Source organism: Haemorhous mexicanus, chromosome 5, assembly GCF_027477595.1.
Source record: "Haemorhous mexicanus isolate bHaeMex1 chromosome 5, bHaeMex1.pri, whole genome shotgun sequence".
Classification (NCBI taxonomy): domain Eukaryota; kingdom Metazoa; phylum Chordata; class Aves; order Passeriformes; family Fringillidae; genus Haemorhous; species Haemorhous mexicanus.
Genome location: NC_082345.1, coordinates 56,655,033 through 56,667,764, shown reverse-complemented (window position 1 = coordinate 56,667,764; position 12,732 = coordinate 56,655,033). Strand labels below are relative to the sequence as shown.

The 12,732-nt window shown below is 38.2% G+C and overlaps 1 protein-coding gene across 3 annotated transcripts in view; it reads left to right on the top strand.

The window, feature by feature from the left end:
* Nucleotides 1-9,787, top strand: part of TRABD (TraB domain containing) — a 31,133-nt gene extending 21,346 nt beyond the window's left edge. For all 3 annotated transcript variants that reach the window (XM_059847243.1, XM_059847244.1, XM_059847245.1), the window contains 4 exons: nucleotides 717-856; nucleotides 2,122-2,294; nucleotides 3,842-3,953; nucleotides 6,544-9,787. In XM_059847243.1, the coding sequence (XP_059703226.1) occupies nucleotides 717-856; nucleotides 2,122-2,294; nucleotides 3,842-3,953; nucleotides 6,544-6,718 (600 nt within the window). In that variant the 3' untranslated portion in view covers nucleotides 6,719-9,787. The remainder of the gene's footprint in view (nucleotides 1-716; nucleotides 857-2,121; nucleotides 2,295-3,841; nucleotides 3,954-6,543) is intronic.
* Nucleotides 9,788-12,732: the final 2,945 nt, after the last annotated feature.

Sequence of the window (12,732 nt, the reverse complement as noted above, 5' to 3'; positions counted from 1 at the left end):
ATCTGGAATCATTTGGTATATTTATCCTTAATAAAAAGAAAACTTTTTCAAGGTTTATTTTCTTGAGCATTCTAGACCAGAATGAAACATTTGAAGTGTTTCCTATTTTAAGCAGGAAAGAAGAAAAATTAGCTCTGTCCTATTCTAAAGTGATTGCTGGAAATTTTTAAACAACTGTCCATAGTAAAGAATTTTCTAGAAATTCTATACTATGCTAAAATGTGTCAGCATGAGCTACAGCCAAGTCTCACATTATCATGTGGTATATGGCATCAGTTATTGTCTCATCAGCGCTTCTTTAATATCTTCTACCATGACCAGCTGTAAGGTTGATGATCCTGACAAACACTATGTGAAAGCAAAATGATGGTTCACCTCAGACTTTATTCAGGCCCAGATAGATATTGAGCCTTATTGTCACCTTATGTAGTAATATTCAGAAGCTTTGTGCTTCAGTACAAGTAACCTCAAGGGTGTGGCATTACAATTTAATGGAATGCCAACTGTACTGTGGATTTATTCCTTGATGAAGTAATATATTAGTATTTTGTAAATTTTACTTATTGCAAAGCCAAAATATTTTTTATGTTGAAGCATGAAATATCTTGCTCTTTAAGATACCTTGTATAACACAGTAAATCCTTATAGTTCATTAATTAGAATGTGCTGTGCTGCAGTATGAAATGCTGACTAGTTATTTGTATCTTCCCTTTCAGGCCAGTAAAGTACCTTTCTGTAAATTCCACCTTGGTGACCGGCCCATCCCTGTTACATTTAAGAGAGCAATTGCTGCACTTTCCTTCTGGCAAAAAGTCAAGCTTGCTTGGGGCCTTTGCTTCTTATCTGACCCCATCAGGTATGAATAAGCAACCCCATATGTTTTATGTTTGGGGTGGATTATTCAGTTCTTCAGTTTGACTTCAGTATGAAGGTACCTACCTGATGCAATGAAATTTGAAGTTAGTGAGAAGGATGAATATCTATCCTGCAGTAATATGTATTTTTGAAGTGAAAGCTGTCTTTCTTATCTTGTCAGGTCTTCCTTTGTCTTTCAATGCATTACTTCCAGGTGAAGTGTAAAATTAGATGCTGAAGAATTCCTAGTATACTTTAAAAATGTCTTTAAATTATTATTTTATTATTTTTATGCAGAAAATGAAATCTTTTCCACTACTGTGTGTGGATATTGTAAATAAGAGAGATTAAAGGCCTCAGTACAATAATTTATATGTTCTTAAAGAGTTCCACATCTAGCCATCAACATGAGATTCCATGAAAAATGAAGTAATTCAACATCAAAATTGTCAGTCTGTTGATGTTTCTGGGTCTGTTGAAAGCTAGCATTTCTCCTTTAGCTTGCCCTGCTGACATTTGTAGTGTTCTTTTCATCTTGGAAACTAAAGGAAACCTGTTTGACGTCATTCTTTGATAGACAGTGATGCCAAACCAGATAATTTCATTGCCACAAGCTATGACCCACAGCTAGGGGTGCTAACAGAAGGGTTTATAGCACCTATGAAAAGAATAAAAGCTCATTACATTTACTCCTGCAGTTCTTATTTTGCATTTCCTGCCTGTTTGCTATTTTTCTCTTCTGCAAATTGGTTTATAACTTTGACGTCCCTGCTAAAGACCTGTGATTGGCAGTAGGAACGTGCAGATCCTTCTCCATGCCATCAGACTGTGCATTACAGTGCTTTTTTTGTTCCTTAAGTAGAGTCTCTGTGTGTTCAGTGATCAGATCTGCTTCCTCAGAAGTGCTGTGTGTAGGCTCTTCTAAGATTATTAATGCATACTGACAATGGGGCACCATGGTAACTCCTGCCTTTGAAGCCCTAGTGACTTGAGTTGCCAGCTTTTAAAGTGGGAAGGGAGAAAATCCAGTTGAACTGGCTAAAGGCAAGTGACCTCTTTTCTTTCCCTTTCCTTCACTGCAGAGGCATTGTTAGGTAACAAGTTCTACAGGTTTATGGAGATTATTTTCCTTCTGGAGAGGAAAACTGGGGGAAGAGAACTGCAGACTGTGTTTAGGTGTAACACCCAATTGTTTTTATTCATCAGTTTGTCTGTGTTGACCTTCAAAAGCGTAACAGATACTGAGAAAACTTACCTTTCTTTCAGTAAAGATGATGTGGAGAAATGCAAACAGAAGGATTTACTGGAACAGATGATGGCAGAAATGATTGGAGAATTCCCTGATCTTCATCGAACGATTGTCTCCGAACGAGATATTTACTTGACCTTCATGCTGAAGCAAGCAGCAAAGCAGATAGAACTACCTCGAGCTTCAGAAAGTAATTGTTTTAAAGCAGAAATTATAACCAGCAAGGTGTTCTTTGTGTACTGGTCCAAAGTTCAGTTCTTAGGAAATCTGGGATGTTCAGTTAATGAATGCCACATGTCACATAAAATACAATGCTTTAAAAAATTAAAAAGGGGTATTACTCTTCTGTTGAAACCACCTAGAGCAGTAGACTCTAAATTATGTTCCCTTTCTCATTGTGCTATTTAAAACTGGTAAGTACTAATTAGCCAGACAACCATTTCAAAAGGCAGGGATCTGGTATGACAGCACAGTTGTCTATCTCGCTCATCCCGTTATCTCACCACCAAATTCATTGTTGTCACTGGCTGCTGAGGGACTCATTTCTTGATAAGTTAATTCTCTAATTTCAGTACTCTTCATAGGTTTTTTATAATTGTAAGTTGGGCTGCTAGGAACTTTGATCTGGCAGTAATAATCATATGTGACTGCTATTTCAGCAAGGTGTAGGCATATAAAAAAATAGTATTTCTCTAATCTTTGGAAGTATTCTGCTGCCATATGTAATCAGCATGCCCTTCCTATAGATAAGCATACTGAAGTGTGTTACCTCTTACTTAATATCTTTAAAAGGTAGTGTTTGTCATCACTTTAGTGCAGAACTGTTGTAGTTGCAGTTCTGCTTTAGAGCAACTGTAGAATAGACTGAGAAAAGAAAATTTAGAAAAAACATTTTGGTAAATATGTGTAATAGTTCTAGTGTTTTCAATACAGTTTTGTTCTATTTTGAAGTGGGCTGCTCTTCACATGTTTACTTTTTTTTCTGGAAAAATCAAGGGTGAATATTTAAAGCAAAACAGTGGAACTTGTATTTTATATTTATGTATTATGTAGAATTGTCCCCATAGGAAAGCAGCCTGACCATTATTCCTTAGAAAGTTTTTGTGAGTTATTTTTATTGTGGCATGGTGCTATATTTTTCATTGGGGAAAACTTCCAGAAACCACATTTTGGGTGTTGTGATATAAGGGTGGTAGATGGGAGGTGAGGGTGAGAGCTGGCATGTGTTGCATTGGTCTGATGGTTGCTGGCTAACTGCTGGATGTCACTGGCCTGGGTTTGCTGCTGCTGAGGCCAGGTCTCTAATAGAGAGCTTCAGAGGAACAGGTGTGGTCTCAAGCATTGTTCTCTGGTTGTGAGCCCAGATCTTGTTACACTTTGTGTGCCAGGTGCCACTGTCCAAAGTGGCAGAGAAAGTTCTCTGTTCAAGAGACAGCAAAGACCAGGGGTGTTCCTCATCAGCAGCACAGAAACATGACCTACACAGAGAAGGAAAGAAGTTCATTTAGCTTGCATCTGCTGAGCCTGTCAACCTGAGGCTGAAGTATGAACACTGGCCAGGTCTATTTATTAAATAAATGATTCCTGAAAATCCAGAAACTGTGCTAACTTTTTCAGACTTTCAATGAAAGAGGCAGTAAAATCAATTTTGTCGTCTCACACATTGGCTACTTCTTTATAGATTGAAATTAGTTATTTTACAGATATGTTCCTTTCTCTTCATATTTCTTTTCTCAGATGAACCTAGAAAATATATCCCAGCAGTTGTAGTTGGTGTTGTTGGCATGGGTCACGTACCTGGGATTGAAAAGAACTGGAATTCTGACCTAAAGATCCAGGAAATAATGAGGTAACTTGAAAGTTGTGCTTTCCTACATATTGATGTAACAGCTTCTTTTGCTAAAAACCAGCAGTTTCTTTGGAGTTTTTCTGGTTGATTGTCACAGCTTGAAGAAGCAGCTCTACTGTCATTCCTGTCCTGTCAGCTCGCTGACTTGCTGTGCAGTGATTGCAGATTGTGCTGACAGCAAAGGAAAAGAAAATATCAATGGAAAAAAAAAATAGTTGAATATGGAGGGAAGTAGAGATGAGAATATGCCCTTACCTAGAAAGAAAATTAATTGGTCCTCATTTAAGTCTTCTAAAATGAAAATTCAAATGAAGGCTGTTGAAGATGCTGAAAACAGAGCAAGGCTTTTAGTCTAACTTAGGTAAACGTAAATCATTGGATTTAAAGCTTTTGTTTTGTCAGGACACTGCTGGCTCTGGAAAGCTTAGTGTCACAGTTGCTTGTACCCTATTTTAAGTGTATGTCTAAGTAATGACTTGTTTTAATGTGTATACCAAACTAATTATGAGCTGCTTTAAGCCATGTATCTCATGAACTCTTGTTTTAAAGTACCTATTAAAATAGATGTATATGCTTTGTAAAAGGCAGAATTGAAGAACCAAAGCATTCAGACTGTATCCCATAAAGCCACAAAGGTCAGGACTTCAGAAATACAGGAGAGATTATACAGCCTAGTAGTATTGGTCTGTGGGGCTTTAGGATTATGGAGTCTTTCATATATTCACACTTTCCTTATCACATCTGTTTATTGTGTTTATGTAACCACCTCACCCATCTCTTCAGAGGCTATGAAAACCAGAAAAGACTGACATCCACATAAATGTTATATTTAGACATCTAAAATATGATTTAGAGAGACTTCTGTTGTCTGGATTTAAGAATGCAAAGTGTAGAAGCTCTGCCTAGCCATTTATAACTATCTTTCAAGGCTAAGCCTCACCTGGAGTCACAAACTAGATGTCTATTTTCCTCTGCACCCTCGCAGATAACCTGTATAGTTGTGTGGTGGCTGTTGGTTGCATCATTGACAACACAGAACTGAACAGCCCAAAGACCAAGTGCATGTCTTCAAAACTGCATAGAAGGTCTTTCTCATCAAAATTTAGGCTCTGAATTGATTCTTTGCCATGCCAGTGCCATAACTGAGCAGAAGAGTTTCTAATATCTTTCACAAGACATTAATATTGCATTGACTTGATTTTCTGAAATAATTGGAAGCAAATGGCATTCATAAGAGTGCTGTATTTGCAAATTATTTTTCTTTCAACTTTTTTGCCCTTCCTGCTGTTACACTGCAGTTGCAGAGCAGAGTTAGGGCTTTCTTTTGTGTGTTTAGTGTTCATCACCGCTCTAAGATGGCAAGTTTTTTAGGCTTTCTCAGGTATTTTGTTAAATTTTAGAAGTTGGAACATGAACTTGAAAATTTTCTGGATAAAAACATACATATATTTCTAATTTTAAAGTTCATGCATTGAACCTGACTCCAAGGAGACCTTACTGTCAGCCACATGTCACCAAAAAAATAGCCACAGGATATTTTGAGTTGGAAGGGATGTACAAGGATCATTGAGTCCAACTCCTAACTGAATGGCCCATACAGGGATTGAACCCATGACCTGGGCATTTTTTGCACTGTGTTCTGATCAGCTGTTGTTAATTGGTTTTTTTAAATTGTGGTGAGATATTAGAATTGAAAAAGAGTAGGTGGAGAAAGGTATAAGAACATGTCAAGAGATGCCTTTACACCATTCTTGGATCAATACATACGCTGTTTTTTAACTCTGCACATTACAGCAATATACAGGAAAGTCTTAGCAGTGATAACTTTTCCCTAGTTTGAGCACATGGATCTAAACTCAGTCTAGTTGTATCCTTATCTCAGCACATTTAACCTGGTTGAGAGCACCCAGTGTTTTTGCACTATTGTAACTGATTACTTCTGAATACATTAGAAACTTTTTCTGGATATAAATAAATGATAACTTGAGGCTCCTTTGAAACAGTATATGGAAACCTCTGAGTTGCCTGTGAGAGGATTATGAGTTGCTGTGGGTGCAGAGCCTGTTAGTGAGGGTGCGGGGCTGCACATGCATCTAGCTGTGTTCTCAAAGTAACTTTATTGGGAAGGTAATATTAACTGCTTGCTTCATATGCCCACAGTGAGACTGCTTGAATGTTGGGGGGTAGACCTGGTGTGCCTGTTGTCCCAGTTCCGGTGGCCAGTGCCACCAGAGACTTCCAAGTGGCTCTGTGAAAATCTCAATATTCTCTTTTAGTATTCTTCAAAAAGTCTGAATATTGACTTAGTTATTTTGGCAGAGTGATGGACAGGTAAGGGTTCCTAGCCATTAAGAGTGGCATAAGTAGAAAGGACTTTGTTAGTGTTTATTAATTTTTATTGTTATTTAATTGTACGTAGCCCTTGAACATGAAAGAATACATTGTTCATTCATGATGCATCTGTTACGTGAAAATTTCCTGCACTGTGGGGAGGAAGGGGAGAAAAGATCCCTTTTCTTTTTTTTATTGAAAAATGCCTACTGTTTCCAGGTATGCAAATATTAATATTGTTTTCTATCTTTTGTTTCAGTGTGCCTCCTCCATCAGCTTCAAGTAAGATTTTCAAATTTGTTTTAAAAGCAACAGTTTTTGGACTGCTGGGCTACAGCTGCTACCGAATAGGTCACAGGACAGTTCAGTTTGTTCTCTCAATGCCAGCAACACAGAGCTATCTTCAGAGGCTGACAGAGGTGCCTCAGCAGTGAACAACCAGTAGAGGCTCTGTGTGAAGAAGGTGGCTGAGGAAAAGGTGATGGAGGCAATGCATGAACTGGACTGAAGGATGAGGATTCTAGTCAGACCTGATTTGATGCTGAGCAACACTCAATCACTATATAATAAAAGATTTGGTATTAAAGTTACACCAGCTATGATCTAATTAATAGTTTTGATTCTTGATAGCTGTGTTGCATGAAACCAGATGATTCCAGATTGAGGTAAAAGAAATGTGTATGCAAATATATATATATATTGTATATGCATATTATATACATGTACACTATATATATGCATTATATATAATATATATATATATAACTGATGATGTAGTACAGGCAGCTTAAAAGGGTGTGTGTTCATGGCTCCTTTTCCAGCAGAAAGAACAACACAAAGTATCCTAATCGGCTGTATCTCCTCTGAAGTTCAGGGACACTTGAGTGATTCTTTGCTTTTTTCTTAGATATAATAATACCAAGTGTTCTTTTCTGGTGCCAGACACTTTTACACATAATTTAAAAGGACATCTTCTCAATGTGTGTTTTATACCTAAAACATTTAGGCTTTTTTTAAACTTAAGAGCTTTCCAGAAATTTCAGAATTGTACAGGCTGTCATACGTACACGGCTCAAATTTTTTACAAGCCTTACTGAAGAACAGGAATGTTGCCTTTAGATTGCATCCCTTGTTACCACCACCAGTTGAATTGTCTTTCTCCTGCATAGAGAAGGTATAGCCACCCCATCAGAATCCAATGTGGTTTGTGTCGGATGTTTACAGGACGCTCTGTTCCTTTAGATTAGCTTATTTAAACTGTATTATTTAGCCAAATCCTGCTGGTTCCAGTATTGTAAGTTTAAGAGGCTAGAACTACTGTTCAAGTTACTTTTGTTTCTCAGACCTTTCATATTTGGCATAAAAAGCCTGGAATTAATCTGCTCCTTGTTTTTGCTACATGAAAATACTTTATTTATCAATGTAATTTCTTGGTGGATGAATATTTTAATCTATTTACTAGGAAAGCAGTGTTCAATTTAGTTTTTCAACCAAATGTAGCATTTTATTTGGATTACCTGCTATTTATACACAGAATTATGGGTACTACAGACTGCTGTTACTTTCTTTTTTAATCATCTGGAACACTCATCCATCATCAATCTTTTTTTTTTTTTTTAATCCTAGGTTCATATTTCATTGGAATGTTTTGGTACCTTCCCTTTTTGTAGGATTGTCAGTGATTGTAAAATGCCCTTGGCAATCAGCTAGTCCTAGTTCAACAACACAGATAACATTGTCATATCAAAGTTAACCCAATGTATTTGAGTGGAAAAGTCCCATTTGCTCCTCAGGCTCATATACAGTTGCTTATTGCTTAAAGTGATGTTTTTCTATCTGTATTAATTTCTTTTGGGAATCAAAGATGGGAACCAATATGTGAGGCAGGAGGAGGAAAAGGTGATGTTGTGGTTTGTGTTTCATTGTGATTTTTCAGTTGGTTCAATAAAATCCAGAAACCACTTTTAATAGGGTATATTTCCAAAGGCTTGTGTTGGAAATAGTTCCATACAGTCTTTTATTTGTTAAAAGTGTACATCTCTCCTCTGTACAGTGTAGTCTTTTTTGAGCTTTCAAATTTAAAGGGCCTGATGCTCCTCTCTGTGATGGCATTGACTTTGCTGGGAGCTGGTGTGTCCATGCAACCTGATGTTTTTCTGCCTTGCTCTTTGAAAACTGTATGAGTTCCAGTGCAGCACATTATTAAACTGCATATTTATCTTAAACCTTACTGAATCTAACCCAATTCTGTAGAGCTCTTAAGATGATGCTAGGTGCTCTTCTGGGTCTGGGCCTTACAGGTGTCCAGGGAATAAACCTTAGCAAATGAGAATGACAGCAATTCATGCTTCTAGGACACAAAGTGTAAATAATAATACAGAAAACAGTGGGGGCAGGTCCTTTTTTTTTCTATTTATTATTGCTTAAGAAACCACCAGCCATCTCTAGCAAGAGGAGAAGCAGCATTTGTAAACAATTTATAGAAGAGTAGAGTGACTTCCTAAATTTTGATTCCTGTTTTTAAAAAACATTTAATGTATTGTTTACAGTTAAGCAGTACTATTTGAATAATTCTATTACATTTTATGTACATTTTTAAAAGATGAAAGCAAATGCTTAAGCTCGCTCTTCTCCTGTCTTTACTGACATACCAAAATGTTGTTCTGTTGGTTATTTTCTTGAGAATATTTAGCTGGTAGAATTAAATATATGGATATTTTGCTTTAAGTTATCTACAGATATTTAAAGTATCTTCAGGTATTTTAAAAGCTCTGTAGATCTTTGATATCTGTGCTCAGGTAATTTTACACAAAGGAAAACAAATCTAAGGTAAATTTTAGATAGGAGCCTTAATCTTGGGTGGGACTAATGCTAAATGATTGTCATGGAGCATTCTTGTAAACTTGATGTTTTATGCTTTTTAGCCAAAAGTGATTACCATCTAAGGTGTCCATTTGTTATTCAGTTATGTTCTTCAGTCAGTACCTTAAGTCTATTGTTTCAATTTTTTTTTCTTTTTTTTTTAACAAAGCATATCAGCAGATTCTTCAGAGAACCTCTTGGAGAATTTGCAATTTATCTTCCCACTGTTGCAAATTGGCAGATCATATGCATGCACTGTTTATTCAGTGGCACTGGAAACTGACGAATTTGCAGGACTAACAATTCTGTGAATCCATACACAGATTCTTGATGTTGTGTATTCAATGTGTCGTACTGTCTATATAACATAATCCATGGTTTAGGTCCATTCTTTTCTGTTCTAGTCAGTCCTTTCAGTGTTAGCAGCATCCTGTAAAATTTAAGTATATGTTGAATTGTCCCAGCCCCGCCTCAACCTTATGAAGCCATATTGTATTTTTTTGGTGACATGTACATCTGTTTTATGCATTTGTACATGTGATGTAAATTTGAAGTATTTTTAACAATGTGTGCCTTTAAAGTGATTTAAAGTAAACAGCAGTATGTTCTATTATATAAAAAATAAAATATTTTAACCACCATTTCTGTTGAAGGTATTTATTTTCCTAATTAACCAGTATTTTTATTAAGAGCGAACACTGATTAGCTAGATCTAGTACAGGATAATTCCACCATCTAACACATTTTCCTGGAGAACATTAGTTGAACTAATTACTTTCTGCTGAGGGGCATCTGAGTGTAATGCTGGAGCAGGGGAACTAGTTTCTCTACCTACCCTATGTAACTGGTTAAGAGGAAAAGGATGGGTTTCCCTGTCCTACTGAACACAGGGAGACTTGTCTGCTCAATGTGAGAACCTAAATTCACAGTTAGGTACAGTGAGTTGATTTTGTTGTTGTTGCTTTTCATGTCTCCAGTGCTCAGTCTTGCAGGGAGCTGACAGCTGTAGTCCCAGTCCAGCAGAGCACTCCAACATTGGCTTTACATCAGGCACAGTCATTTGTACTTAAAGTGCTGTCCTCTGTGTGGGAAATAAAGATCCTTTAAGTGCAAAAGATGTTGAATAGCGGCAAAGAGCTTTATCTTTCAAATTGACACAGGTAAATCAATATGACCATTACTTGAAAAAATATATGTTAATACAAAGACCCTGTGTCACAGACATATTTTATGTAAATTTCTTTTGCCAGGATTTTTTCTCCTGAGAAGCTGAGAGGCCTCAGAAATTAAATGTAAACAATAATTATCTGCTGCTTTGGAATGCAACAGGTGCATCTTTGACTGGTCTCATGTGAGTTGTTTCTACTTAATGACCAATCACAGGTCCAGCTGTGTCAGGGCTCTGGTCAGTCACAAGATTTTATTATCATTCCATTTCTTTTCCTTGCTAGCCTTCTGATGAAATCCTTTCTTTTAGTATAGTTTTAGTGTATCATTTTCTTTTAATATAACATATAATCAGCCTTCTGAAACATGGAGTCAAGATTCTCGTCTCTTCCCTCATCCTGGGACCCCTGCAAACACCACCACGAGCCAGTATTCATATATATGGTAAGCTGTATTCCATACAGATAATGTGTCATCTGTGTGTACCCTTTGTCAGTCGGTGCTCCATCTTTTTTGATTGTGTGTAAAGCAAAATGCAGCCCTTTATTCCTTGATCAAGCAGAGTTCCCTCCAGTTGCAATGGGAGCCATGGCTGCAAAGAATTGTTGGTAAAACCATGTAGGTGGAAGAAAAAACTTAGAATATTGTAGTGCTGTGCTGTCCCTGGGAGTGGCAGAGGATGCTGCACAGCAGCTCTGCTCTGGAGCAGTGCTGGGTCAGACAGGCTCAGGTAGCTCCCTGCTTTGGGAGTGTATTGTTCAGCATGACATTGCACACTGCTGGCCCACGTCACGTTTGAGGTGTCTTTTCTATACCAAATACTGAACAAAATTTAAAAATTGATTTTTTGAAGTGGATTAAAAAGTTTCCACTGGAAGCTGTATTTCTATGTGTATTGTAAAACATCTAAAAAAGTGAGAAACATATCAAATTTCCTCAAAGTGCCAAGCAGTGGGAGCTACACATGGAAAAGAAACATCACATTATTACTTGTGTAACTCTTAAGATACTCATGTATTTCCCTGTTTCTTTTTAAAACTTTAATAAACTGAAATAAACTTTAATTTTAGACTTGAGTGTTTTAAGACTGACATTTTTGTAAGATGTGGGAGCTTTTAAGTATTGGTAGGAGAAGGGTCACTCATGTGGGTCTGACTGATGGACAGACTTCAGCGGGATGCCAAGCCCATGCTGTAGAAAGAAGACACATGGAAGACACCAAGCACAGGACAAAAGTAGCTCCTGAAATCAGTCTACTGACTCTTTGGGTGCAAAAACACACCAGCTGTGTATACCCTCACACCAGCAGGTCTCACGTGTCCGTGTGTATGGGAGGACCCCAGGAACAGCTGAAGCAGCTCTCCTGTTCAGCCCCTCACAGCTGGCGAAGCTGGCCGGGCGTTGTGTAGTTATCCCCACTTTTGCCGCTTGCCTTGTACCTGCTGCAGAGTGGAGCTTTCTGTATTCCAGGGAGGCAACAGCAGCAAAGATGGGACTACCCTTACCCTCACTCCCAGCAGAGAAAAGGCTGGGAGCTGGGGTGGGGGGGAGTGTGTGCCCTTTTCCATCACAAGCCCTTGTCCTTTGTGTCCTGACGCCTGAATTGTCTCTGGCTCCTCCTTGGTAGCTCTCTGCTGGGGGTGACTGTGCTGCAAAGTGAGCAAACACTTGCTCGTTGGATGTTTGTTTTGTCTCTCGGTTTGTGTAGAATGACGCGAAAAAGTTCTAGTGATGATAGCGGCAGGTGGAAAGATGCACACAGCTACTTTCACACTTGCCTTATCCAAGATCCTTGGTACTTGTGTATCATGAGTAATGTATGAGGGAAAGTGGAAAAAAATTATCCCAGCTAGGTGACATTCTTTCAGTGGTAAGATGTCCCTGATTCTGGCTACAGAGATGATTTACAAACTGGACAAAGTAATGAAAAGTGATATTTGATTAGAGCAGGCTGGTTATTACTGTGATGTGTCTCTGCAGCAACTAAGCTGCACATCTCCTTTCTCCAGGGCCTGCAGGAGAACTGTGTGGGCAAGCCTGGCAAGGCTGCTCAGGTTTGTACAAGTGAAAAAGGGTTGTGGGTGTACATCACCTGGGCAGCTCCTCTGCTTCTCCTGCTGCCATCACCATGTTGTCTCTCTGTTATGGTTACACCCCAGTTCTTTAGAGCTGAGATTCACGATTGACTTTAGCTGGAAAGTACAAGTAATAATAATAATTTAGTGCCACTTACTGCCTGCACATGGTTTACCAGCTATGTCCGGGTTTGAGTGGAGGCATCCACAGGACCCTTCAGAGAAAGTAAATGTGTGCACCTTGGAGGGGTTGGGTCTTGACCCACCACTGAGGTGGCTGCTATTAATTGAAATAACACAAAACAGGAGCATTCTGAATAAGTTCTGACTTGTGGCATACATTC